Below are 25,383 nucleotides of genomic sequence, written 5' to 3'. Positions count from 1 at the left end.
CATTTTCCTTAACACATGGGAAAAAAAGTCCATAGTAAGAGGTATTATATATATATATATATATATATATATATATATATATATATATATATATATATCGGGCTCCCTGCTCAGTGGGGAGTCTGCCTCTCCCCCTGACCTTCTTCCCTCTCATGCTCTCTCTCTACCATTCTCTCTCTCTCAATAAATAAATAAAAATCTTTTTAAAAAAATAAATAAACAAAGCCAAGCAGGAGCAAGCAGAGATTTCAAATAAATGAAAAGAGAGTACATCTTGAAGACATTACATTTGACCTCTGAACAACATGGGGGTTAGAGGCACTGACCCCCCGTGCAATAAAAAATTGAGTATAACTTTTGACTCCCCCAAAAAACTTAACTAGTAATAGCTTACTGTTGACTGGAAGCCTTACTGATCATATCCACAGTCAATTAACACATATTTTGTATGTTATATGTATCACATACTGTACTCTTATAATGAAGTAAGCTGGAAAAAATAAAATGTTACTAAGAAAATCAGAAGGAAGAGAAAATAGATTTATAGTAGTATACTTTTAAAGATCCTCATATAAGTGGACCCTTGCAGTCCAAACCCACATTGTTCAAGGGCCAACTGTACTTGAGTCTGTTGAACCAGCTGAGCCTGAGATGTTAAACAGATACAAAGAACATATGCCCCCCATACTCTACTCTCTTGGAATCTCCACTTATATGAGCATAAAGATTCAAGTATCATTTTGCTTAAACTAAATTGAATTACCATTCTAATGAAGATGTTGTAAAACCATTTTTTAATATATAAACTGAAGGGCTTAATCTAAAAAGAGAAGACGGATAAGTAGGGTGGTGGCTTCAAGAAGACAAAAATCCAGACCAAGGGGTTACCAGCTCAAGGGACATAGGTGATGAGCTTCACATGGAGAAGTGTCTGAAAACTTAAGCAGTCCTTAGAATTAAATGGGATGCCACTTGAACAGAAGCATTATGAGTCTCTGGATTTTTCAAGTAAAGGCTATGTAGGTACCACATGATAAAGATGCACACTTTGGATGGAGGGTTTCAGGAGAAAATCTTTAAGGTTCCTTAAACTCTGGGATTCTATTATTCTCAAAGGCAAAACCACAAGTGGAAGTATTGTTGGAGAAATATTATTCCCCATATTTTCATAAATGCTTAGGCTGAGTACTGACACAGAAAAAATCTGTTGGTGAAAGATATCTAACCATAAACAAGCTAATGTTACATTATTAGGTAACAAAATTTCCAAAGAGATCAAAGGCCAGTTATCAGGTGGTAATCTGTAAACTTGTGTTGAGATAAAAAAAGAGGATTTGACCCCTTCCAGGAAAAAATGGTAATGAACCATACAGTAATTTCAGAGTTATAAAGGAAGCGTTCAAGTACCCACCTAAATTTCCAGACTCTTAAATGTGAATTTCATACTTACATATGGCAATAAATGTATTAGATTCCATTATATCAAAAAAGAGAAAATTTAGAATAGTGCAGTTATGTTTTAGTAACATTTTAGCTACTCATATCCTGTTGCTACTCTCCTTTTAGTTCCAGTATGCTACAAAATATTAAGGAAGAAGTATGTAATTATTCCACAACTATCTGGATGCTTAAAATCCTAAAGAATAAAAAAAAATAAGGAATTTAGGGGTTCCAAAATGGTATACTTTTTCATAGATGGTGTATTCAAATAATATTTTTATCACCCAGAATTGAAATAGATGCTAAAAAGGTGAAAGGCTGATGACCAGCCTCTGAACTTATTACAAGTAGAAAGTTAATATTATGAATCAACAATAGGATGTTTTTCCTCTATGAATTAAAGATCTGTCAACTGTTCTGTTCTATACTTGCAAATCAGTCATTATTTTAAAAAACAGTTATGTGCTTTAGAAATTCAACAAAAGGAAAATTTATCACTGAGATCATATGAATCTGCAAGGGATTAACAGCTCACTGCAGAAAGACATCAAAAGAAAGTAAGTGTCTTATTCATGGAATACAATAGGTTATCTGAAGGAAGAAGATATTTGCCATATGGTTAGAGGTACTAAACAAATTCAAGTAGACCTCAAAGAAGACTGTTTATATAAAGAAAATCTCACAAAAAAATAAAAGTATAAGGTCATTGCAATAGTACAATAGATTACAATTGATATAGGTCCTGGCTCACAATTTTCGCTTAGATATTGAGAATGGATTCTGTGTATGCGGATGCATTATTTCCCTTTACCTAATAATATAAACTGCATTTGATACTTTACATTAAAAGTACCATATAAAAATAAGAGAAAATAGGTCAAGCATCAAAAGTTAATGAAAAGAATTTTTAAAAGATTGTGGTAGAAGATAAGATCTCATTGCAAAATATCATTCGATCTTTACCTTTACTGAGGTAAAAAAATAAACATATAAACATAATTCATGTACAAATTACATTTTTTAAACTAAAAATTAAGAGTTACATTATTTGTCTTTAATTCTTTCTGGTTTAGAAAGAATTGAACTGAGTTTGCTTGGCTTTCTTTGAAATGATTAACTCAACCTTCCCTTAATAATGGTTTCAGGTTTTCTCAACCATAGTTTAATCTTATGGATTTCTACCAATCTTCCGAAACTTAAGAGAGTTTCTTTTTTATTATTATGTTATGTTAATCACCATACATCACATCATTAGGTTTTTTTTTATAATTTTTATTGTTATGTTAATCACCATACATTACATCATTAGTTTTTGATGTAGTGTTCCATGATTCATTGTTTTCGCATAACACCCAGTGCTCCATGCAGAACGTGCCCCCCTTAATACCCACCACCAGGCCAATCCCCTCCCCTCGAGAACCCTCAGTTTGTTTTTCAGAATCCATAGTCTCTCATGGGTCTCCCCCTCCGATTTCCCCCCTTCATTCTTCCCCTCCTACTATCTTCTTCTTTTTTTTTTAACATATAATGTATTATTTGTTTCAGAGGTACATGTCTGTGATTCAACAGTCTTACACAATTCACAGCGCTCACCATAGCACATACCCTCCCCAATGTCTATCACCCAGCCACCCCATCCCTCCCATACCCCCACCACTCCAGCAACCCTCAGTTTGTTTCCTGAGATTAAGAATTCCTCATATCAGTGAGGTCATACAATCTCAAAATTTATCATTTAAACTGAAATACTGAAGTAATAGAAACCATTCAGAAATCAAACAATTTTATAAATGTTCATCTATGAAAATTATATTCTAGGAATGTTGGGCAAGGATGTGTATGAAATGAATATTTACAGCAGAAATAGAAAATCAAGGCAATAAGATCACCTCTTTTTCATAAAAATACACAAATATATATATATATTTAAGAACCCCAAAATAAAAGCAAGTAGCCACTTTTTGTAGTCTACAACCTACTAAATTCAACCTAAATATACTGGATTTGAGGATTACAGCTCCTTGTTTAGTAATAAGGCTAATTAAAAGTCTTAGTACACCTGTACACATATTTGTATAGGCAAATGTACCTAAGTACTACCATGCCATCTTTTCTTCTCCTTCTAAATTTTGAGATCTTCACAGTTGAAAAACCAGGGAGATAAGACCAAGAAAAAAAAATAGAAATCTGAAAACTTGTCTTTTAGGCTTATGATCATTGAAGATTAGGACAGAAATGATCATGATTCTGCTTTATCAACCTTATCATTTATCTATGTGAGGCAACAGGTTTCATTCCCTCCCGAGAATAGGAGTGGATGCACAAATTTACCATGACTCCAAATCCAGTTCAGCAGCAGCATTTTTAGTTACCTTAACTTCCTTGCCCCACCCTTTAACAGACAAGGGAGTGTCTCCTTAAAAAATACTGCTGAGTAGGTGCATAAACCAGTCCTATATGCCAAATGTAGAGGGTTCCTGCAAAGCTTGTGGGTATGTGTGAATGAATTCCATCATTTTTTCTTTTTTTCTGTAACTAAGAAGAGAAAGGGAAAAAACAAATCTCTTGTATTTACTGTAGCCTGGCAGTGGCAATATATGTGTGACATATTTTTACCCTTGAAATGCAAAAGTACTTTAGAAATTGGCCAGTACCTTATTGAAGTTGACTGATGACTGATGGAAGGTTATAATACACTCTGCCTCATACAGACTCTAAGGAAACCTCTAGCTGAAAATATATGGGAAATTCCTAACAAGAAAGATCCTTTAGGCCAAGCTTATAGGGTCCCAAACATTTGGATTTTAAAGTTTCATGGAATTTCTATGATATAAATGGTGCAAGATTTCAAATAAACAAGAAAATATTAACATTGTTTCACTTAGATATTTGCAATGAAATGTCTGTATGTGATGTATTTACAGTTTTATATTGCTCACCACTTTGCTTTATTTTCACATTGTTTCCCTCTCCCTGAGATTCTGTTCCAGTGATACTTTTTAATCACTGCAGCCACTGTAAGATTTGCTAACTCATGAAGTAAGGTTTCAGTCTACTTCTCTTAAGTAATCATCAGAAAGGATGTTAACATTTAATATACAAATGACATAAAGCAGCATGACTGGTAAGAATACTGAGACTTAAGAGTTGGATCCCAGTTACCAGTTCTGTTTTTTGTTTTGTTTTGTTTTGTTTTTACTTTTGTGACCTTGAAGAAGTCACTTAATCTTTCTGAATCTCAGTTTTCTCAACCAGAAATTAAAAGGATTAAAACAAAGACCTCTAAACTCCTTCAGCCATCATTCCCTAAAATGTTTAAGATATCCCTGCAAAAATTAGCTAGATAACCCTGCAAAACTCTGCCATAGCTCTTTATGCCTGCAACAGATGGTAGACCGTACAGGAAAATGTTTAGCATTCAGATTAGCTGGCTGGCTTCAGTAAAATAACTATAATAAACACTCATCTTTCAGACTGTACAATTTTTTAATCATTGAAAGAGCTGGACTAGATTTTAATTTAGTGACACCTATGAGGAAAAAAGACACCCCAGTCAAACTAACCAGGTAAAGAATATTTACAGGAAAAAGACTTATATAAGAAGTTCAACTGTTTTTAACACCATTAAGTAGTTATAAAAAACAGCCTTCTTTTCTTTAAAGCAAGTCTTTTTGTGGAACAGTTTTTGATAACAAATTCAATTTCTTTAATAGATATGGATTACCCAAATTTTCTATTTATTCTTGTGTCAGTATGGTATGTTATCTTTTTTCAAAGAATTTGTCCACTTCATCTTAGTTGTTGCCTTCATAGTAGGCATGAAGTTATTCACATCTCTTTCATTTTTAATATCAGAATTTGTGTTTTATCTCTTTTTCTTAATCAGTTTTGTTATAACCTTACAAAGTTTATTAATCTTTTCAAAGAACCAATTTTTTGCTTTGTTAACTTGCTATATTGTTTCTCTGTTGTTTATTTCATTGCTTTCTTATCTCTATAATGAATGTTATATGGGCACTGAAAAGAATATTCTAAGGTTGTTGACTGTAGTCTTCTATAAATGTCAACTAGGTCAAATTAGTTGGTGGCTTGTTCAAATCTGAGATACCACTATTTATTCTTTTTACTAATTTTCCTATTATTAAAAGAGGCATGGGAAAATTTTCCAGCCATAATTACGGAGTTGTCATCCATTTTACTCTTTAATCCTGTCAATTTTTGCTTTATTTATGTTGAATCTCTATTACAAAGGCATACACACTTAGGATTATTATCTAATTTTAATGAATTGACCCTTTTACAATTACGAAGTGTCTGTCCTCTTTGTCTCTGGAAATAGTCCTCAAAGTCTACTTTGATGTTAATATAGCCACTTTAGCACTCTTCTGCTAGCTTTTTTCCATTGCTTATCTTTGACTATTCTTTTACTTCCAATTAATGTTTTTACATTCATCTTTTATGGAGAGCAGAGAGTTGGGTCTTGCTTTTTTATCCAGCCTGACGAGCTTTTATGTTTAAGTATACTGTTTATTCTGTATATTTAATATAAGTGTTGCTACAGTTGGGTTTAAGTCTACCATTTTCTATTTGCTGTTTATTCACTCAATATGTTCCACTTTCGTGTCTTCTTTTGGGTTAACTGAACAGTTTTTGTATTCCATTTTAGTTTCCATACTAACTTTTAGGTTTGTCTTTTTGTATTAGTGGTTGCTCAGGGAATTGTAATATGCATTCTTAACTTATCACACTCTACTTAGAATTAATACTGCTACACATAAAATGAAAGAAACTTGCAAGAGAATAACTCTATTTCTTTTGCTATTATTGTCACACATATTTGCATCTACCTAACTTATAAGTAAAATACTAATGTTATAATTTTGCCCTAAATGGTCAGTTTTAAAGAATTTTTTTTAAAAAAATATATTCTTTTATATTGATCAATATATATTTTCTATTTTCAGTCTCTTTATTTCTTCTTGTAGATTCAAATTCTTAACAGGTGTCATTTCCTTTCAGCATGAGGAACTTCCTTTAAACATTTATGAAGTGCAGATCATCTGGCAATAAATTCTAATTTCTTTAACTGAAAATTGTTTTTTTCATCCTCAATGCTGTGAGATAGTTTCATTAGATACAGAATTATCAGCTGATAATATTTTTTCTTTTAGTACTTTAAATATATAATTTTATTGCCTTCTGTCCTCCATCATTTCTGATGAGAAGACATCCATCATTCTGAGAATTGTAACCCTCTGAATAATGTGTATTCCACCACCACCACCACCACCACCACCACCACCACCACCCCCTCACCCCCCCGGTTATTTCAAAAGTTTTTTCTTTGCCTTTGATTCTCAACTCTGACTGTGCTGTGCCTACATGGGGTTTTTCTTGGATCTATCTTGCTTAGATGTGATGATCTTGGATATGTAAAGATGTTTTCCATTAAATTTAGGAAAAATTCAGCTATTATTTCTTCAACTATTTTTTCCTGCCTCTTTTTATTTCTCTTATCCTTTTAAGACTCCAGTTCATATATGGTAGTCCACTTGATATTAAATTATAGGTCAGTCAGGGTTTGTTCATTTTTATTCTAATTATGGTTTACTTTGCCTCAGACAAGTCTCTATAGATCTACAAGTTTACTGACCTTTTCTACTGTTCTTCCCAATATGCTGTTCAACACATCCAATGACATTTTCATAACAGATACTGTATTTCTCAGTTCCAGAATTTTTATTTGATTATTTTTTATAGTTTCTATTCCTACACTGGCACTCTCTGTTATTATGAATTTCTTTTCCTTTAGGTCCTTGAACATTTATAATAGCTGCTTTAAAGCTCTTGCCTGTTAATTCCAACATCTGGGATAACTTTTTCTTTGATGTAAGCCATATTTTCCTGTTTCTTCATGTCTAGTATTTTATTTATTGTATATATAACGTTGTACATTGTAGAGATTCTGGGTTCTGTTATTGTCCTTAAAAAAGTGTTGAGTTTTTTAATTCTAGGTGGTGGCTGAATTACTGGTTTATCATCTTCAAATTGTCAAGGCTTGGTTTTATGTTTTTGTTCAGGCAAATCAATTTGTTTTGTCCTCAGTACTAAGGTGAATTCCTTACTCCGGCGAATAGTCTCCACTCTTAGGTGTTGGCCTTCTAAGACTTCCATGTAAAGACTGAGGTGTTCACTAAATCCCAATCACTTGGTAGGACTTAAACTCCAACTCTTGTCTCCTTCCATAGTGAGCAGCAAACTGCCTAGGCTTTAAGTTCCACAGATGTAATGAGTCTATTGTGTTCACTCTGTCCTTAAAACCTAAAATAGCAGGTGCTTGATGTTAATTATTAAATGAATAAACTATCAGTACTAAACTATATTTGGTGGATTGATAAATGAATGTATTACCAGTGAATAAGAAAACACAAGTGTGAAGCCTGTCCTTCTAAGAAACTTCACTGTTACCTTTCCACAGTCTCTTCTTTCCACCTCACTGTCTGATCTATCTCACAAAATCAATAGTTTTTCACAAAAGTTTGTCAACACATTTGCTACATATAGTAGCAAGGCAATCTAAAGAATCACTCACAGATTCATTGAAAGGTATGCTTTTAGCATAGTGAACTGTAGTATCCTGTTTCTAATACAAAAAACAGCTGAAGCATTGTATACAATACTGTCACACTGCTTTTCCCAGCTACTACATAGTAAGCTCCAGCCTCATCTACTGAATGATCATTAATATATTCAAAAAAGAAAAAGGATTTTTTTTTCTCCTTGCCTTAGCTGGATTAAATGGAAACACTGAAAATATTATGCTAAAAACTTGAGCTTTCAACAACATGCACTTCTTTACACCTAGATACTTAAGTCAAGATAAAACCCAAAACAAGCACATTAATTTATACTTTTCTGCTGTCATATAAAGATACACCTGGAAAAAAAGAAAAGATATACCTGAGTCCTGGCTTTGGTCTTGGCTTTGGTTTGATAGGCTGTTGCTCTTTCTTCATTAAGGTTTTCTAGAATAAGAGAAAGAAGAATTGACTTAAGTAGGAAAACAACTTCATTGTGTGTAAATTTTAATTTCATTAATGTTCTATTATCAAAGGGAGAAAGAACAATTCCATTCTAATATATATTACAAACCTAAACACTGATGTAAATTGGTAAGTATACCATGAACAGAAATATCCAAAATGGAGTCAGGAATGTCAAGGGCCCTAAGATGTCAGGAGGCAGGAGACCACCGGGGAAATGCACGACCACACCTGGATGGGGAACATGAACTTTTAGACTGTGCCAACCACAAATTGCTACATTCTGTTGCAGTTCTCAGAATGAGGCTCACATCACTGAACTCCAGCTTAGCACCTGGTATAGTAACCTATCCTAAATAGACCAACATTAATTATTTTTAGCGACACCAGTCAGAGTTCTTGCAAAACAACTTATATAAGCCTGCAGTTTTGCCTTTGTATGCTCTGTCTTTGTCCTCCCTCCTTGGAGCATATTTTAGTTTCCTCCTGAATCTCTGTCTCCTGGGTTGGAATTCCTAAAGACCCCAAATAAACTTTTGGTTTGCTTTATAGCCTAAGTACTTTCCTGTTTGGCAATACTCAGAGGAGTATGACCATTGAATCCCCTCCAGCACCTTTTGGAACCCAGGAATACAATTCCTACTGATCATTCCAGTGAGCAAACATCCATACAAATCTATTACAGTTGAGAATTTATTTATTTACTTATGTGTCCTCTGTCTTATAAAAAGAGATTCAAGACAGCTTACAGAAAATACAGTACATATGAAAAAGGAAAATAAGAAAATCAGGTTAAAGGTAAAATATGGATAGAAAAATAATGTCAAATATTTTCCGGTATTACTTGATGTGTCACACAGATTTGGGTCTCAAATCCCTAGCTATCAAAATGTTATGGACTGAATTATGCCCCTCCAAAATTCACATATTGAAGCCCTAATCCCCAATGTGACTACATTTGGAAATAAGGTCTTGAGGTTAAATGAGGTCATAAGGGTGAAGTCCTAATCCAATAGAACTTGTGGCCTTATAAGGAGAGGAAGAGATGCCAGGCATATGTGTGCACAGAGAAAGGGCTATGTGAGGACAACCAAGAAGCAGCCATCTATGAACCAAGGAGAGAGGACTCAGGATAAACCAACTCTGCTACCATCTTGATCTTAGACTTCCAACCTCCAGAACTGTGAAAAAATTAATTTCTGTTCTACAAGCTACCCAGTCTGTGGTATTTTATTAGGGCAGACCTCGCAAACTAATACAAAAAGTAACGAAGAAAACACAGTAGTTCTAACATTCATAATGTCTATAAGAGAAGCAAACTTCTTGTGAAAATTTCTTCCATGATCTTCCAAAAGAAGCCTAGTATAAAGTGATGGTCAGCTGCAGCAGCATCTATTCAACAATTACACCAGAGTGTTTAATGTGTTTTTTGTTTGTTTGTTTTTGTTTTTACAATCTTTCAATATCGGTCAACAGTAAAAAGAACAACTCAGGAAGATAATTCTACAAGACCTCAGAATAACTGGTCATTCCCTCTCTGGCCATTCAGTGTGATCCAAAGGTTAAGCTGATACCTAGAGGCATTGATGAATTGCATATCTACTTTATAACCCGCCATGACAGTTATTTTGCACAAAATAGCTTTTGAAAAAAATGGTCTCAGATAAGAAGAATTTAAGGTACTCTTGATAAATGAGGAAAAGGTTAATGGATTTTGGGTTGTTGATTTTGTCTTCCCCCTCAGACTCTATAATAAGTCAGGAATAGCAAACATATTGGTTATTGTTACATGGTATGCTCATGATACCACAAGGAAAATGCTTATTTTAGTTTTGCTTTTTAAGTTTCAAATTTGTGTTTAACTACTACTTGACAACTGAAGCAAAAGAAGTCTCTTATATAAAATCTCAAAATACATAAAGGATAAATATAAAGATGAAATGTGGAAGACAGTTGTGTTTGTACTGCAAAAATAGTATTAGGACATAAGAATGATGTTTTTAAATATTTTAAACAAATTATAACTCTCTCTTTTAAAGTTAAATTCATTCTGTCTCATACTGCTCTCTCAGATACAATCTAACTTGTATATGTTAATTTGTATTTTATGCCATTCATTTTTTTAAGATCCAGGATTAACTTTTCTTCTATAATTATGTTAGAATGCCACAATAACCTTGAGAATTAGTTTGTAACATCTCTCAACTACTTGTTACTTTTAGAATTCCCTGGTGATGTTTTCATTTTCCCAAAGTAAACAATCATCCTCAGGAATAATACTGTACTTTAAAAAAGTTATGTGCAACATGTAGGTGATAATAAAACATGAAGCAGGACGTATATATTTTAAATGTTGCCCTCAAGATATCCCAAGACATGTATTCATGGCTACAAAAATACTAATTGACTATAAAAATTAACTTTATATTATATATATATATTAACCAATATATTTCATACTTTAGCACAAAACAATGTGCTTGGCTTGGAACACACAGTCTGTATGTGATACTACTATTTATGCTTGCCAACTTAATATTTTTTAACTGCTTCCTTCTTGGCCAGACTAACCAAACTGGCATGTTCTCCATGATGAAGGGTGTCAAATGTGAAGGCTGCTATGTAATACAGTCTCAGACAAACATTCTTGAGGATTTTTGTTACTAAGATATTCTCTGATTTTTTCCAGTTACTCTCTTGCAACTTCATTGAATTCACAATCCCCATTGTGTCCTCTCTTGGCATCTAACAGAATTAGAAACTGGTTTTTGTTTTGGATTTTTTTTGGGGGGAGGAGGGTGGTCTCTTTTTTGCAAAATCAGTAGTCCTTTTATTTAAGAAGTCCTATGGGATTTTTTTTATAAGTCTTAGTTTTCTACGTATTTATATATTTAAATTTCCAGTCCATTTTGCCTTACTGTTTCAACTCGATTCTCTCTCAAAATCTTTCCCCTTTCCACAGGTATTACCTGCTTCTTTAAATGACTTCAAGCTCTTAGTCACTTGATGACAATGCATCTGGAGTGACACATTCTAAATACTTGATGTAAAATGTAAGTCATTTGTTAAACTCTCATGTCAAACCTTTCAAAATTTTGTAACAACCTGTGTGTTATTTTTTCCAAACCATTTTTCAGACTCCTTTGCCCCACATATTTTCTCAAATACCACAATTTAACTGGTACCAAGCTTACTTCTGATAATTTACACACTTCTAGCTTCTTTTTAGAAGTAGTTGTCTAATCCATCAATTATCATCTTCTTTCCATATCTCATCTGGATTTTTTTTCCTTTTGACAATGCTGCTAATTTCTCTCACAGCATAATAATTAAATTCTTGATTAACCACAGATGAAATATGGAAGAAAGCCTCTCACTTTGGATATTAACTCTAAGACATATTTCTATATTACTGGTATTAGTGTGAATTCTAGAATATGTCTGCTATAAAAAGGTAATCTATAATTGGCATATTACGCCCCCATACTTACCCCAAATGCAGTTAAAGGGTATTTTCTAAGTAGCAAGGAATTTTCATAGTTTTAAACAGCTTTGTGACCCTACCAGAAGTATATATAAACACATCATTAAAGGTAAAATGAAAGGTTTGTTTAAAAGTAGGTAACTGTGAGGAAAAAAATCATTAATAGCATATACATATAAAATTATAATTATACATTAAAACATGTGAAATAAACTGAAAATGTTTTTTTGCCAGGCTTGACTATTAACACTTATGTTTCCCCAGTAGAAGTCAGTCATGTCACTAGCACCTTCTGTGAAATAGCAATGAGCTACCTTCCTTACATTGCTCATGCTACTTGTATAAAAAGTGGTTTAAAGAGAAAAATGTCAATATCCTTGCACACATGCAGAACTAGAAGGCACCAAATACATCATTCTGGGATTTTTCACAAGTATTTTTGCATTATTAAATTTGAGAGCTTTCCCAAACACATACAAACCACAGGAGGGTTTTCAAGCCATAGAACCACCCATAGGAAGTTGTGATAGGCCAGGAAATCCACAAAGATTCCCAAAATCTTCTCATGGAGTCAGGAGCCTCCATTTTGGAAGATGGGTTTTTTTTCTTTTTTTAAAGATTTTATTTATTCATTTGAGACACAGAGATACAGAAAGAGAGCATGAGCAGGGGGAGGGGCAGAGGGAGAAGCAGGCTCTCTGCTAAGCCAGAATCCCAATGTGGGGCTCGATTCCAGGACCCTGGGATCATGACCTGAGCCGAAGGCAGACGCTCAATGACTGAGCCACCCAGGCGCCCCAATAAATATACTATAAGTGAAGTTTTCTGCAAACTTACCTGTACTAAAGGTATGTCTAAAGGATGCAGTTTAAGAAGAAAAATCATCCTATAGGTCTGAGATGCTAGATACAATGACAAATAAAAAAAAAAAGAAAGGGGGATAAGCATGTCGGTAAACCTAAACAATGAAGAATAAAACAAAATAACTGTGTCTAATTTGTGAGGTTAAAAAAAGAGAGGAAAAGTACTGGGGAAGATGGCAGAGTAGGAAAACCATGAGCTCATCCCATCCTACATTTAGGTAGGTATCATCCACATCCAGGTCAATAAACTGGAGAATGATCAAAGATGGGCAGAACCAACTCCACAACTAAATATAGAGAAGAAACTTCATCTGAAAGTTAGGAAGATCAAAAAGGCAGAGGGAGGCTGCCCACGGGAGGGAGGGAGCTGAATGCATGGAGAGGACAGGATCCTGGGGAAGACTAACCCCCTAATGTTTGGCTTTGATAACCAGATGGGTTGAATTCCAAGAGTTTGTAAAACCAGTGGGACTTGGAGCCTGGAGCTTTAAAAGTCTCCTGAATCAGCAGTGGGCAAGTGAGAAGGGAGAGTGATAGCTGGGTCCCTACTCTTAAAGAGACAGCTGCCTGCGTGGAGAAGCAGTTTGTACAACACCAGGGGCAAATGGGAGACAGATTTGTTCATACTGCTTTTGGAGTGTGTTGAGGAACTTCTCGAAAAATGAGGGAGCTGGCAGATGCCATTTTCCTCCCCCACCCTCCAGCATAAACACAGAGCGAGCCACCTGCAGGAGGCGGGGCTACACACACACTTGCTACTTAACCTGCTAGCATTGTGTCTGGCCCATGAGTTCTCCTGAGGAGTCCCACACTCCAAGACTGCTAGCATCAGCCCCCTGGCCTTAGCACAAATTTTGTTAAAGCTACGCACCCCACCCAGCTGCCCCAGGGCACAGCTGCCTCAGTGCACCCTGCTCAGCTACCCTGCAGAGTCCAGCCACGCATACCCCCAGCTACTGTGGTATGCCAGGCCCAGCTACACCAGCCAACATCATGCACCATACCAAGCCTCACACCCCTGGCCACCCCAGCCTGTAGCCCACAGCTGCCACACTGCTTTGGAGGATCAGGCAAATTTTGCTAACACCAGCTGTCTTGCTCCCAAGTTCGCTGGTGGGCACACTGCCTCAGAGCTGGCCTCCCTGAGCCCCACTAACACCACAGAGAGCAAGGAGAGCCCACAAAAGGCAGAGAGTCAGTGCAAACAACTGCACTGAAAGCAAAAGTGAATCAGACACAAGAGCAGGGCATCAGCAACAGATATAGGATATTCTCCTGAAGTGCCAGGTTCTGATGAACAGAATACACTGCATTGCAGGACACTACAGGACTTCTTTTTCATAAGGTCACTACTTTCAAGAACAGAAGACATGCCTGACTTTCTCACCACACAGAAACAGAAACATAGAGGCAGACAAAATGAGGAGAGAGAAATATTTAACCCAGATGAAAGAACAGAACAAGGCCACAGCCAGAAATCAAGCAAAACAGATATAAGTAACATGCCTGATAGATAACTTAAAGCAATGATCATAAGGATACTCATTGGACTTGAAAAAAGAGTGGAAGACATGAGTGAGACCCTTAACACATAGACAGGAATAACATAGCAGAGATCAAGAGCTGAATAAATGAAATGAAAAACATACCTGAAGGAATGAATAGCAGGATGGAAGAAGTAGAAGAATGCATTAGTGACATAGGAGATACAGTAATGGAAAGTAATCAAGCTGAACAAAAAACAGAAAAAAGAATTACACAAAATGAGAATAGACTTAGGGGACTCAGTGACTCCATCAAATATAGTAAGATTCATATTATAGGAGTCCCAAAAGAAGAGAGAGAATAATTGCTGAAAACTTCCCTAATTTGGGAAGAGAAAACCCATAAGGCTAGCAGGAAATTTCTCAACAGAAACTTGGCAAGCCAGAAGGGAGTGGCATGATCTATTCAATGAGCTGAATGGGGGAAAAAAATCTGCAGCCAAGAAATACTCTATCTGGCAAGGCTATCATTCAGAATAGAAAGAGAGATAAAGAGCTTCCCAGACAAACAAACACTAAAGGAGTTCATGACCACTAAACCAGCCCTGCAAGAAATATTAAAGGAGACTCTCTGAGTGGAAATTACAGACCAAAAGTGACACTATAAAAGTAAGAAACACAAAAGCAGTAAAAATGAATATTTCTATTAAAAAATCAATCAAGGAACTCACCAAAAATAGGATATAAAATATAATAACATATACCTAAAATGTAAGGAGGAGAAGAGAAAAGAATGGGTTCAAACTTAAGCGACCATCAACGTAATAGAGACTGCTAGATGCAGAAGATATTATCTACAAACCTAATTGTAACCATATATCAAAACCATTAATAAACATGCAAAGAATAAGAAAGAAATCCAGGGTGCCTGGGTGGCTCAGTTGGTTAAGCGACGGCCTTCGGCTCAGGTCATGATCCTGGAGTCTCGGGATCGAGTCCCTCATCGGGCTCCCTGCTCAGCAGGCAGTCTGCTTCCCCCTCTGACCCTCTTCCCTCTCGTGCTCTCTATCTCTCATTCTCTCTCTCTCTCAAATAAATAAATAAAATCTTTAAAAAAAAAAAGAAAGAAATCCAAATCTATCACTAAAGAAAATCAGCAAAATAAGAAAGACAGAAAGACAAGAAAGGATCAGAAAAAAATCTTCAGAAACGACCACAACACAAGCAATAAAATGGCAATAAATACAGACAAATCATAATTACTCTGAATGTAAATGAACTAAATGCTCCAATCTAAAGACATAGGGTGACAGAATGGATAAAAAAAACAAGTTCCATTAATATGCTGCCTATGAGACTCATTTTAGACGTAAAGACACCCGCAGATTGAAAGTGAAGGGATGGAGAAATATCTATAATGCAAATGGATGTCAAAAGAAAGCTGGAGCAGCAGTTGTTACATCAGACAACACAGACTTTAAAACAAAGACTGTAACAAGAAACAAAGAACGACAGTACATAGTAATAAAGACAACAATCCAACAAGATATAACAATTGTAACTATTTATGCACCTAACATAGGAGCACCCAAATACATAAAACATTTAGTAACAAAAATAAGGGAAGTAATCAATAATAATACAATCATACTAGGGGACTTTAACACCCCTCTTACATCAGTGGACACATCATCTAAACAGAAAATCAACAAGGAAACAATGACATAGAATGACACACTGGAGTACATGAATTTAACAGATTTATAGAACATTCCATCCCAGGCACCTGGGTGGCTCAGTCAGTTAAGTGTTGCCTTCAGCTCAGGTCATGATCTCAGGGTCCTGGGATTGAGCCCCACATCAGGCTCCCTGCTCAGCAGGAAGTCTGCTTCTCCCTCTCCCTCTACTTGCCACTCCCCCTGCTTGTGCTTTCTCTCCCTCTCTCTCTCTCTCTCTCTCTCTCTCTGTCAAATAAATAAATACAATCTTTTTTGTTAAAAAAAAAAGAACATTCTATCCTAAAACAGCAGAACACACATTCTTTTCAAGTGCACATGGAACATTCTCCCATAAAACCAGCCTTTTTCAAGAAGATCAAAATCATACTATGTATGTTTTCTGACCACAATGCTATGAAACTAGAAGTCAAGCACAAGAAAAAAATCTGGAAAGATCAAAAATACATGGAGGTTAAATGGGTGAATCAGGAAATCAAAGAAGAAATTAAAAAGTACATGGAAACAAATGAAAATGAAAAACAAAACAGTCAAAAATCTTTGGGATGCAGCAAAAGCACTTCTAAGAGGGAAGTTTATAGCAATACAGGCCTATCTCAAGAAGCTAGAAAAATCTCAAATAAACAACCTGACCTTATACCTAAAGAAGTAAAAAAAGAACAAACAAAACCTAAAACCAGGAGAAGGAAGGAAATCATATAGATTAATGCAGAAATAGGGGCACCTGGGTGGCTCAATTGTTTAAGCATCTGACTCTTGATTTTGGCACAGGTCATTATCTCAGGGTCATGAGATTGAGCCCTGCATCAGGCTCTGCACTGAGCATGGACCCTGCTTAAGATTCTCTCTCTCTCCCTCTCCCCCTGCCCCCACTTCCCAAAAAAACCCAAACAAAACAAAACAAAACAAAACAAAATGGAACACATCAATGAAACCGGGAGCTGATTCTGTTAAAAAGCCATCAATAAAAATGATAAACCTCTAGCCAGACTTATCAAAAAAAAGAGAGAGAGAGAGAGAGAAGAGACTCAAAAAAAAAAAAATAAAATCACAAATGAGTGAGGAGAAATATCAACGAATACCACAGAAATACAAATAACTGTAAGAGAATATTATGAAAAACTATATGTCAACAAAGTAGACAACCTAGAAGAAATGGATAAACTCCGAGAAGCGTATAAACTACCAAAACTGAAAGAGGAAAAAATAAAAAATTTGAGTAGACTGATAACTAGCATGAAATTGAATCAGAAATAAAAAAAATTCCCAATGAACAAAATTCCAGGACCAGATGGCTTCACAGGTGAATTCTACCAAATATTTTTAAAGAAGAGGTGATATCTATTCTTCTCAAATATTCCAAAAAATAGAAAAGGAAAGAAAACTTCCAAATTCATTCTATGAGGCCAGCATTATCCAGATACCTGATACATTAATTCAGTAAAGTCACAAGATGCAAAATCAATGTACAGAAATCTGTTGCACCTCTATACACCAATAATGAAACAGCAGAAAGAGGAATTAAGAAAAAAATCCCATTTACAATTGCACCAAAAATAGTAAGATACCTAGGAATAAACCTAACCGAAGAGGTGAAAGACCTGCACTCTGAAAACTATAAAACATTGACGAAAGAAATTGAAGATGACACAGAAATGGAAAGACATTCCATGCTCATGGATTAGAAGAACAAATATTATTAAAATGTCTATACTACCCAAAGTGACATTTAATGCAACCCTTATCAAAATACCAATAGCATTTTTCACAGAACTAAAACAATTCTATAATTCATATGGAACCACAAAAGACCCTGACCTTGAAAAAGAAAAGCAAAGCTGGAAACATCACAGTTCCAAACTTCAGCTTACATTATGAAGCTATAGTAATCAAAACAGCAGGGGCACCTATGTGGCTCGGTTGGTTAAGCATCTGCCTTCAGCTCAGGTCATAATTTCAGGGTCCTGGGATCAAGCCCCACATGGGGCTCCCTGCTCAGCATGGGGTATGCTTCTCACTCTCACTCTCGTCTGTGTTCTCTTTCTCTCTCAAATAAATAAAATCCTAAAAAAAAAAAACAGTATGATACTGGCACAAAAATAAACACATAGATCAATGTAACAGAATAGAAAACACAGGAATAAATTCATAACAATATGGTCAATTAATCTTCAACAAAGCAGGAAAGAATATCCAATGGGAAAAGGATAGTCTCTTCAACAAATGGTATTGGGAAAACTGGACAGCTACATGCAAAAGAAAAAAAACTGGACCACTCCTTTACACCACACACAAAAATAAATTCAAAATGGATGAAAGATGCAAATGCGAAAAAGGAAACCATTAAAATCCTACAAGAGAACAGAGGCAGTAACCTCTTTGACATCGGCCATAGCAACATTTTTCTAGATACATCTCCTGAGGCAAAGGAAACAAAAGCAAAAATAAACTATTGGGACTACACCAAAATAAAAAGCTTCTGCACAGCAAAGGAAACAATCAACAAAACTAAAAGGCAACTTACACTAGAGAACAAACAGAAGGCTATCAGAGGGGAGGTGGGTGGGGGGATGGGTGAAATATGTGAGGGGGATTAAGAGCAGAGTTATCATGATGAGCACTGAGTAATATATAATTGTTGAATCACTATATTATACACCTGTAATTAATATAACCACTGTATGTCAACCACACTAGAATTAAAATTTTTTAAAAATGTGAAAAATAAATAAATAAGTAAAATAAAATAAAGGCAACTTACAGAATGAGAGAAGATACTTGCAAATGACATATCCAATAAAGGGCTAGTAACCAAAATATATAAATAACTTACAAAATTCAACACCCAAAAAGATAATCCAATTAAAAAATGAGCAAAAGACCTGAACATTTCTCCAAAGAAGGTATACAGATGGGCAACAGATACATGAAAAGATGTTCATCATCACTTACTATCAGAGAAATGCAAATCAAAACTACAAAGAGATATCACCGCACAGCTGTCAGAATGATTAAAATGAACGACACAGAAAACAACAGGTGTTGGCCAGGATGTGGAGAAAAAGGAACCCTCCTGCATTGTTCGTGGCAATGCAAACTAGTACAACCACTCTGGAAAACAGTGTGCAGTTTCCTCAAAAAGTTAAAATAGAACTACCCTATGATGCAGTAATTGCACTACGGGGTATTTACCCAAAGAATACAAAAACACTAATTCAGTGGGATACATGCACCTCTATCTTTATAGCAGCATTATTTACAATAACCAAGATATGGAAGCAGCCCAAGTGTCCATCAATTGATGAATGGATAAAGAAGAGGTGGTATATGTATAATGGAAAATCATTTGGCCATAAAAAAGTAATGAAATCTTGTCATTTTTCAATGGCATGGATGGAGCTGGAGAGTATTATGCTACATGAAATAAGTCAGTCAGAAAAAGACAAATACCATATGATTTCACTCATATGTGGAATTTAAGAAACAAAAAAAAAGGAGCAAAGGAAAAAATGAGAGAGAGAGTGACAAACCAAGAAACAGATTCTTAACTATAGAGAACACACTGGTGGTTACCAGAAGGGAGGTGGGGGTGGGGAGGAGTGAAACAGGTGATGGGGATTAAGGAAGGCACTTGTGATGAGAACTAGGTGATATATGGAAGTGTGGAATCACTATATTGTAAACCTGACACTAATATTACATTGTATGTTAACTGTACTAGAATTAAAATAAAAACATAAAAAAATAAGCAACAACTAAACTTTGGGAGTTAAGGCAATCTAAGATTTCTGTCTGAGATGAAAAGAGGGTAAAGATACTTTAAGTTAAATGTGTATATTAAAATCTATAGGTTAACCACTTACAAAAGTAAAAACAAGACTACAAATGTCAAAACAGTATAAGGAAAACTAGTACAATGCCAAACTAGTACTAGGAAAAATGGAACAAGAAGGAAAAGCTTGTCATTCAATTTCCAAAAAAGACAACAAAGGGGTGGGGGGAAAAAAAGGGAAAAACAGAAAGAATAAAGAGCACAAAATAAAAGGGGTGGAATTGCATCTAAATATATTTTTTAAAAATGCAACAGTATGACATTTACAAAGAAGAAATAATGGTGGCCTAGAAATATGTGAAAAATTCTCAGCCTTATTTGTCGTTGGGAAAATGCAAATTAAAATCACAAAGAAATATTTCATGCCCGCCAAATTGGCAAAGGTTAAAATTTTGACATATTAAGCGTTGCCAAGTATATGAAGCGATGGGAACTCTCATAAGCTGCCGCTGGGAGTGGAACAGTGTTTGCTAGTGCCTGGTAGAACTAAACATATGCCCACTGGCCAGCACAGCCATTCAACTAGAGGCGATCAATTATGCACGTAGTCAATAATCAGTTATTGAGCTCCCACTACCGAAGCCCTGCCCAACTGCCTCAAGGGCTGAAGGAATCAATATCCCAGCATCTATATAACCCGTTCTTGATGCAGCAGGATGCAGGTTCATATTTATCCTGGGAATTCTTGCCCTAGATAAACTCTTGCCCTTATATTTCAGAAGACATGGGAAAGAACATAGCAGAATTGTTCATAATAGGAAACAACTACAAGGGGGGGGCGGCAAATACCTCTCAGCAACAGAAAGAATAATCAAATTGTAGTGTAATCATTGGATGGGATGTTGTGCATCAATGAAAATGAATGAAACACGGGGGCACACATTGACATTTACGAAAATTGATGGATCTCGAAATACAGTGTTGAGCCAAAAGAGAGACAAGACATTCCATATACATAAGGTGGAAAACAAGCAAAAGTAAACAAAATGCTAATTAGAAATAGGTGTGTATGTACTGAAATTCTAGACAAATGAAGGCATGATGAGCATGCAGTTGAGGAGATTGGTTTCCTCAGGATATGAAGACAATGAAAAGACACACAGTTCTATTAATTTCTGTAAGTATTTGCTGTAGTATTATTCTTTAAGACACATAGATATAGAAAGATAAGTATAATGTGCTGTTGTATATAATTGACATATAAAACAATAAGAAATTTTAAAATAATATGGTAGAAAAATTCCTTGAGCTTATAATGAGCATCTCTCCCCTTGAGAAAAAGAAGAATGAAAAGACCTTGGGAACCCATAGTTTTTTCAGGTATACCACTTCCTAGGACATGTTATGGCTCCAAATATCTCCTGTGGTTTGTGTGTGTTTTTGGAAACTAAAACTCAAGAATGCTGAAGAACAGAATAGCTGCTGCCAGGTATGAGTTGTTCATTCTGAAGTCTTAAACCATATGAGTCCATAAATACACGTGTGTGATTTTATTTTTTGGTAAGCCAGAATTAGAAGGACAAATTGAGGAAATGAGTTTCCATTTCACAATCTGGGGGCATTCTGATATGCTTGTGTTCATACTGATGTTGAAGTTGATGCTGCAATAGATAGAAGGTGCTTTTTTGATTTTGAATATGTTTCCCCTTAGGAGTTAAACTAACCTCCCAGGTAGTTAATTTATCACTAAACAAATCAGTTACAAACTGAACAGTGTTTTAAATTTTTTAAATCAATCGTTTTCATTTGTTTGTTTGGGATTTATTGGAATGTGAAACCACTGTAAACGTGAGTTTGGTCATCATCATGAGATTTATGTACTCTGGTAGATCTGGAATTGTATCACAGAACTAATAAATTCTTATAACTAATAATTAGAACCTATTATGTGCTTTATGTACATTTTCTTCAATCTTCACCAAGACTCTGCAAAATAGATATTTTAATTCCCTTTTGCTAAGGAAGTTGAGAATTTAATATATTCACCTTGATTACACAAGTAGGAAATGGCTTGGATTCAGACTCAATATACTATTCTCTTCAAAAGATGAAACTGGTGACACAAGCAGATTTTTAATCACAGCAAACAGAATATAGTGAACAAAGACAGCACTGGAGTTTGTTAGGTTTTTAATTGATTGACACTCAGTAATTTTGTTTTCCACTTTTATTTCTTTTAGAAAAGATCCCATGATTTTTGTAGGGAGTCAGTAGGACTTACTCACAATGGGATTTAGAACTGACAATCAAATGCATTGTGGTCAAAGGTCCCAGCCCCATAGCTACAGCTTGATGACCACTCCTTATTTGGAGGACTGTTATAGGGAATTATATAAAACAGTTCTTCTCAAACTTTAACGTGTGCATAAATCACAAAGATCTGATTCCGAGAGACTCGGGATACACTTGGATGAATATATCAGCTTATTGAAATTGCCCAGATTAATCCATTTGGGTGAAAGCTCTAATTATCAAAATATCTGGCATATTTTCCCAGACCAATTTTGACATTCAGTGTAGTTCTATTTCATTATTTGAGAATATGTTTCTAATAGCTGTGATTGGATATATTCTCACTCCTCAACTTTCACAAGAAAATGTATCCCTGTCCCACCACATGACTCTAAATTTAACACAGCATAACTCTACCTCAAGTATTTGTCAAGAAAAAAATTACTCTGTATACACTGTCACTACTTGCCAAAGCTCACCTAAAAGGCAGAATGTAACTGGGAATGATCTAAAGCAGTGTTTCTAAAACTTTAATATGCTTATAAATCACTGCTGTTTCTGATTCAACAGATCTGGGGTGGAGTCCTGAGAGTCTACATTTGTAACAAGTTCCTAGATGATAACAATACTATTGAGCCATGAACTGGGAAGGACCTAAACGATAGCCCCCCACATCTCAAGATATCCTAAAATCTACCTCTGATTTAAACTAGCCCTGCAGAGAACTGGACACCATGTTACCTAGTAACCGAGGTTACCTGGAGGGTCTTCTAATGAGTGTTGGAGGAGGTCGGAAAAAAGAAAAAGAGAAACCAACAAGGAACTGCCTGACAAAATGAGAATGATTCCAGAAAAGAGGAATGGGGGGAAAGTCAATTTAAGAACGAAGAATCAACAATTGTACAACTCCTTTTGGTCAACATGGAAAATATAATAATAATTACAGTAAGATTAATGCAGCATTTTTAAGTCATTTTTTTTCTTTTCCCTCTCCCTAATAATATTATCATGGCTGTTTTTCACTGTCTTGGAAACTTGGGTCTCCTTTGTGTTCCTTTTAGAGAAAATTTCAAACAACCTGTTATTCATTTATTCTGAAAATATTTTCTGAACGTCTGCCTTATAACAGGTACTACTCCAGGCACTGGGGCTTCATCAGTGATCCTGAAAGTCCTCAGCCTTTTGGAGCCTACATTTTAGAGAAGAAGGCCAGGAGTAAATCAATAAAGAGATACACAATATACTGTCAGGTCAGAGTACCTTGTAGGATGAAAATAAAGGCAGTGATGCTCTTTTAGGTGGGGGTCAGCAAAGGATTCTCACAGGAGGTTGCATCTATCAGCAAGAAATAATCACATCTGCCTAATTTGGCCATTAGGAATCATACAAACATGGGCACTCCAAAATTAATTCCAGGATATCTTGCACCAAGAATCAAGAACAATGAATATATGATCACGATACTTTCCTTAATAATATGTGTGGGTGTTTTCATATAAGTGTGCATATATATGTCTGCCCTTATCTCCTTATCTTCCCTACCTACCTTCACCCACTACTACTGCTACAGGTCTATGATTCCTTATCTCAGACTCAGAAATCCAAAAAGCTTTCAAAACCAACAAATTTTTCATAACTTTATGGAGGAAAATCTAACTCACTTGAGCTTTGGTGGCAAAATCTGACGTGAATCAACTTAAAAAGGCCTATATAGTGGCCCCTCTCTCTCTCTCTTAATGAGAACATTCATATGCTTTACTGCAAAATATTAATATGTTTTCATTACAGGTTTCACTGCAAATCCACTTATCTTCTTACCTTTCTAAAGTTTGAGATTTTCTGAATTGCTAAGTATATCTGGTCACAAGAGTTTTGAATAAAGGATTATGGATCTGTACAATTATTACAAGGTAATACTATTAACTATTGTTTCTGCATGTGCTACAAAACTTTACCTTTGAGTAGCCCTGTGTTTGTTACTCCAGATCATTCCATCTCAGTAACTGAAGCCTAAAGAGAAAACTTTGCACCTAATCCACCTGTTGTTTAATGAATACACTTGACTTTTAAACCTTTTTTTTTTCCCCAATCATTTAGAAAAGTAAATTACAGCAAATCTGACTCGATGCAATACTAGCCATGGCAATATCCAAGCCTGGATACCAACACTGTGTATGTCTTCTCGTACTTTCTGCGTCTACCTACTATTAGTACTGAAGTTTTCATTCATATTCAACATCCATGTCTGGTGCATTTTGTTTGATGAAAACAAGCTAATTAGTTTGAACCTTCCCTAGTTCATAAATTTATTCCTAAGAACATTAAAAGGAAGTCAAGTGAGACATGTTCAGTAACAGATGTTTGCCTTTTTTGGCTGCCTTTTTACAGTTTGTTCTCTTTCATTACTTTTTAAGAAATTTAGTTAATGTTCCTTTTACAAGAGAACAAGCGTACCTAGCTTCCCAGCAGATGGGGGGTGTGGGGGGATTCCCCAGGGCAAGCACAGTCTGTTCATTCCCATAACCTAATATCTGCCCAAATGCTCTCTGCATTCAACTTTCATTCTTTCATCCAGGTTTTGGTAACAATCACACTCCAGCTTTAAAAAGAATGCATATGTTAACTGGAAACTGTAGAACTAGAACTACTGTGAGCATTATTACCAACATAATGCATCTCTTAACCAACATACGTGGGTCTATCTCTCAAATATCTTTCCCATACAGGGATATCTCAGAATAAAGGATCAATATGATTGAGAATTTGGTTGAATCTTTTGGCTTCCACAATAAAGAAAGATTGTGAAATGGCTTCCAAAAGTAAAAATTCAATGGTCCTTTATAGTAAATGAGAAGTATAGCTTAAGATTCTTCTCTATACAATTAGATTGATCCAAAAATACAAATTTAAAATTATCCCATTTATTTATCCAACCCTCCACTTTTGAATAGTATTTAGTCTGGGTTGGACTGTGATGTGGTTTAAGCAGTAAGTAGTACACTGGAAATCTAAGTAACATTGCAATCCAAATCGTGCCGTCACCGAGAGTGCTTTTATTTTTTTATTTTTTATTTTTTTTTAGATTTTATTTATTTATTTGAGAGAGAGAGAATGAGAGCCAGAGAGCACGAGAGGGAAGAGGGTCAGAGGGAGAAGCAGACTCCCTGCTGAGCAGGGAGCCCGATGTGGGACTCGATCCTGGGGCTCCAGGATCATGCCCCAAGCTGAAGGCAGCTGCTCAACCAACTGAGCCACCCAGGCGCCCCCGA

The 25,383-nt window shown here is 35.6% G+C and overlaps 1 protein-coding gene across 1 annotated transcript in view; it reads right to left on the bottom strand.

Moving 5' to 3' along the window:
* The window catches only part of IQCM (IQ motif containing M), a 367,401-nt gene that overhangs the window by 213,720 nt on the left and 128,298 nt on the right, over positions 1 to 25,383 (bottom strand). Inside the window, exon 7 of the mRNA XM_088021330.1 lies at positions 8,401 to 8,465. Within this exon, the coding sequence (XP_087877456.1) occupies positions 8,401 to 8,465 (65 nt within the window). The remainder of the gene's footprint in view (positions 1 to 8,400; positions 8,466 to 25,383) is intronic.

This window comes from Eumetopias jubatus, unplaced genomic scaffold, assembly GCF_037043125.1.
Source record: "Eumetopias jubatus isolate StellerSeaLion01/CBP00866 unplaced genomic scaffold, mEumJub1_p1.0 scaffold_2, whole genome shotgun sequence".
Lineage (NCBI taxonomy): Eukaryota > Metazoa > Chordata > Mammalia > Carnivora > Otariidae > Eumetopias > Eumetopias jubatus.
Note: the sequence above shows the minus strand (reverse complement) of the source record. Positions and strands in the feature narration are given on the sequence as shown.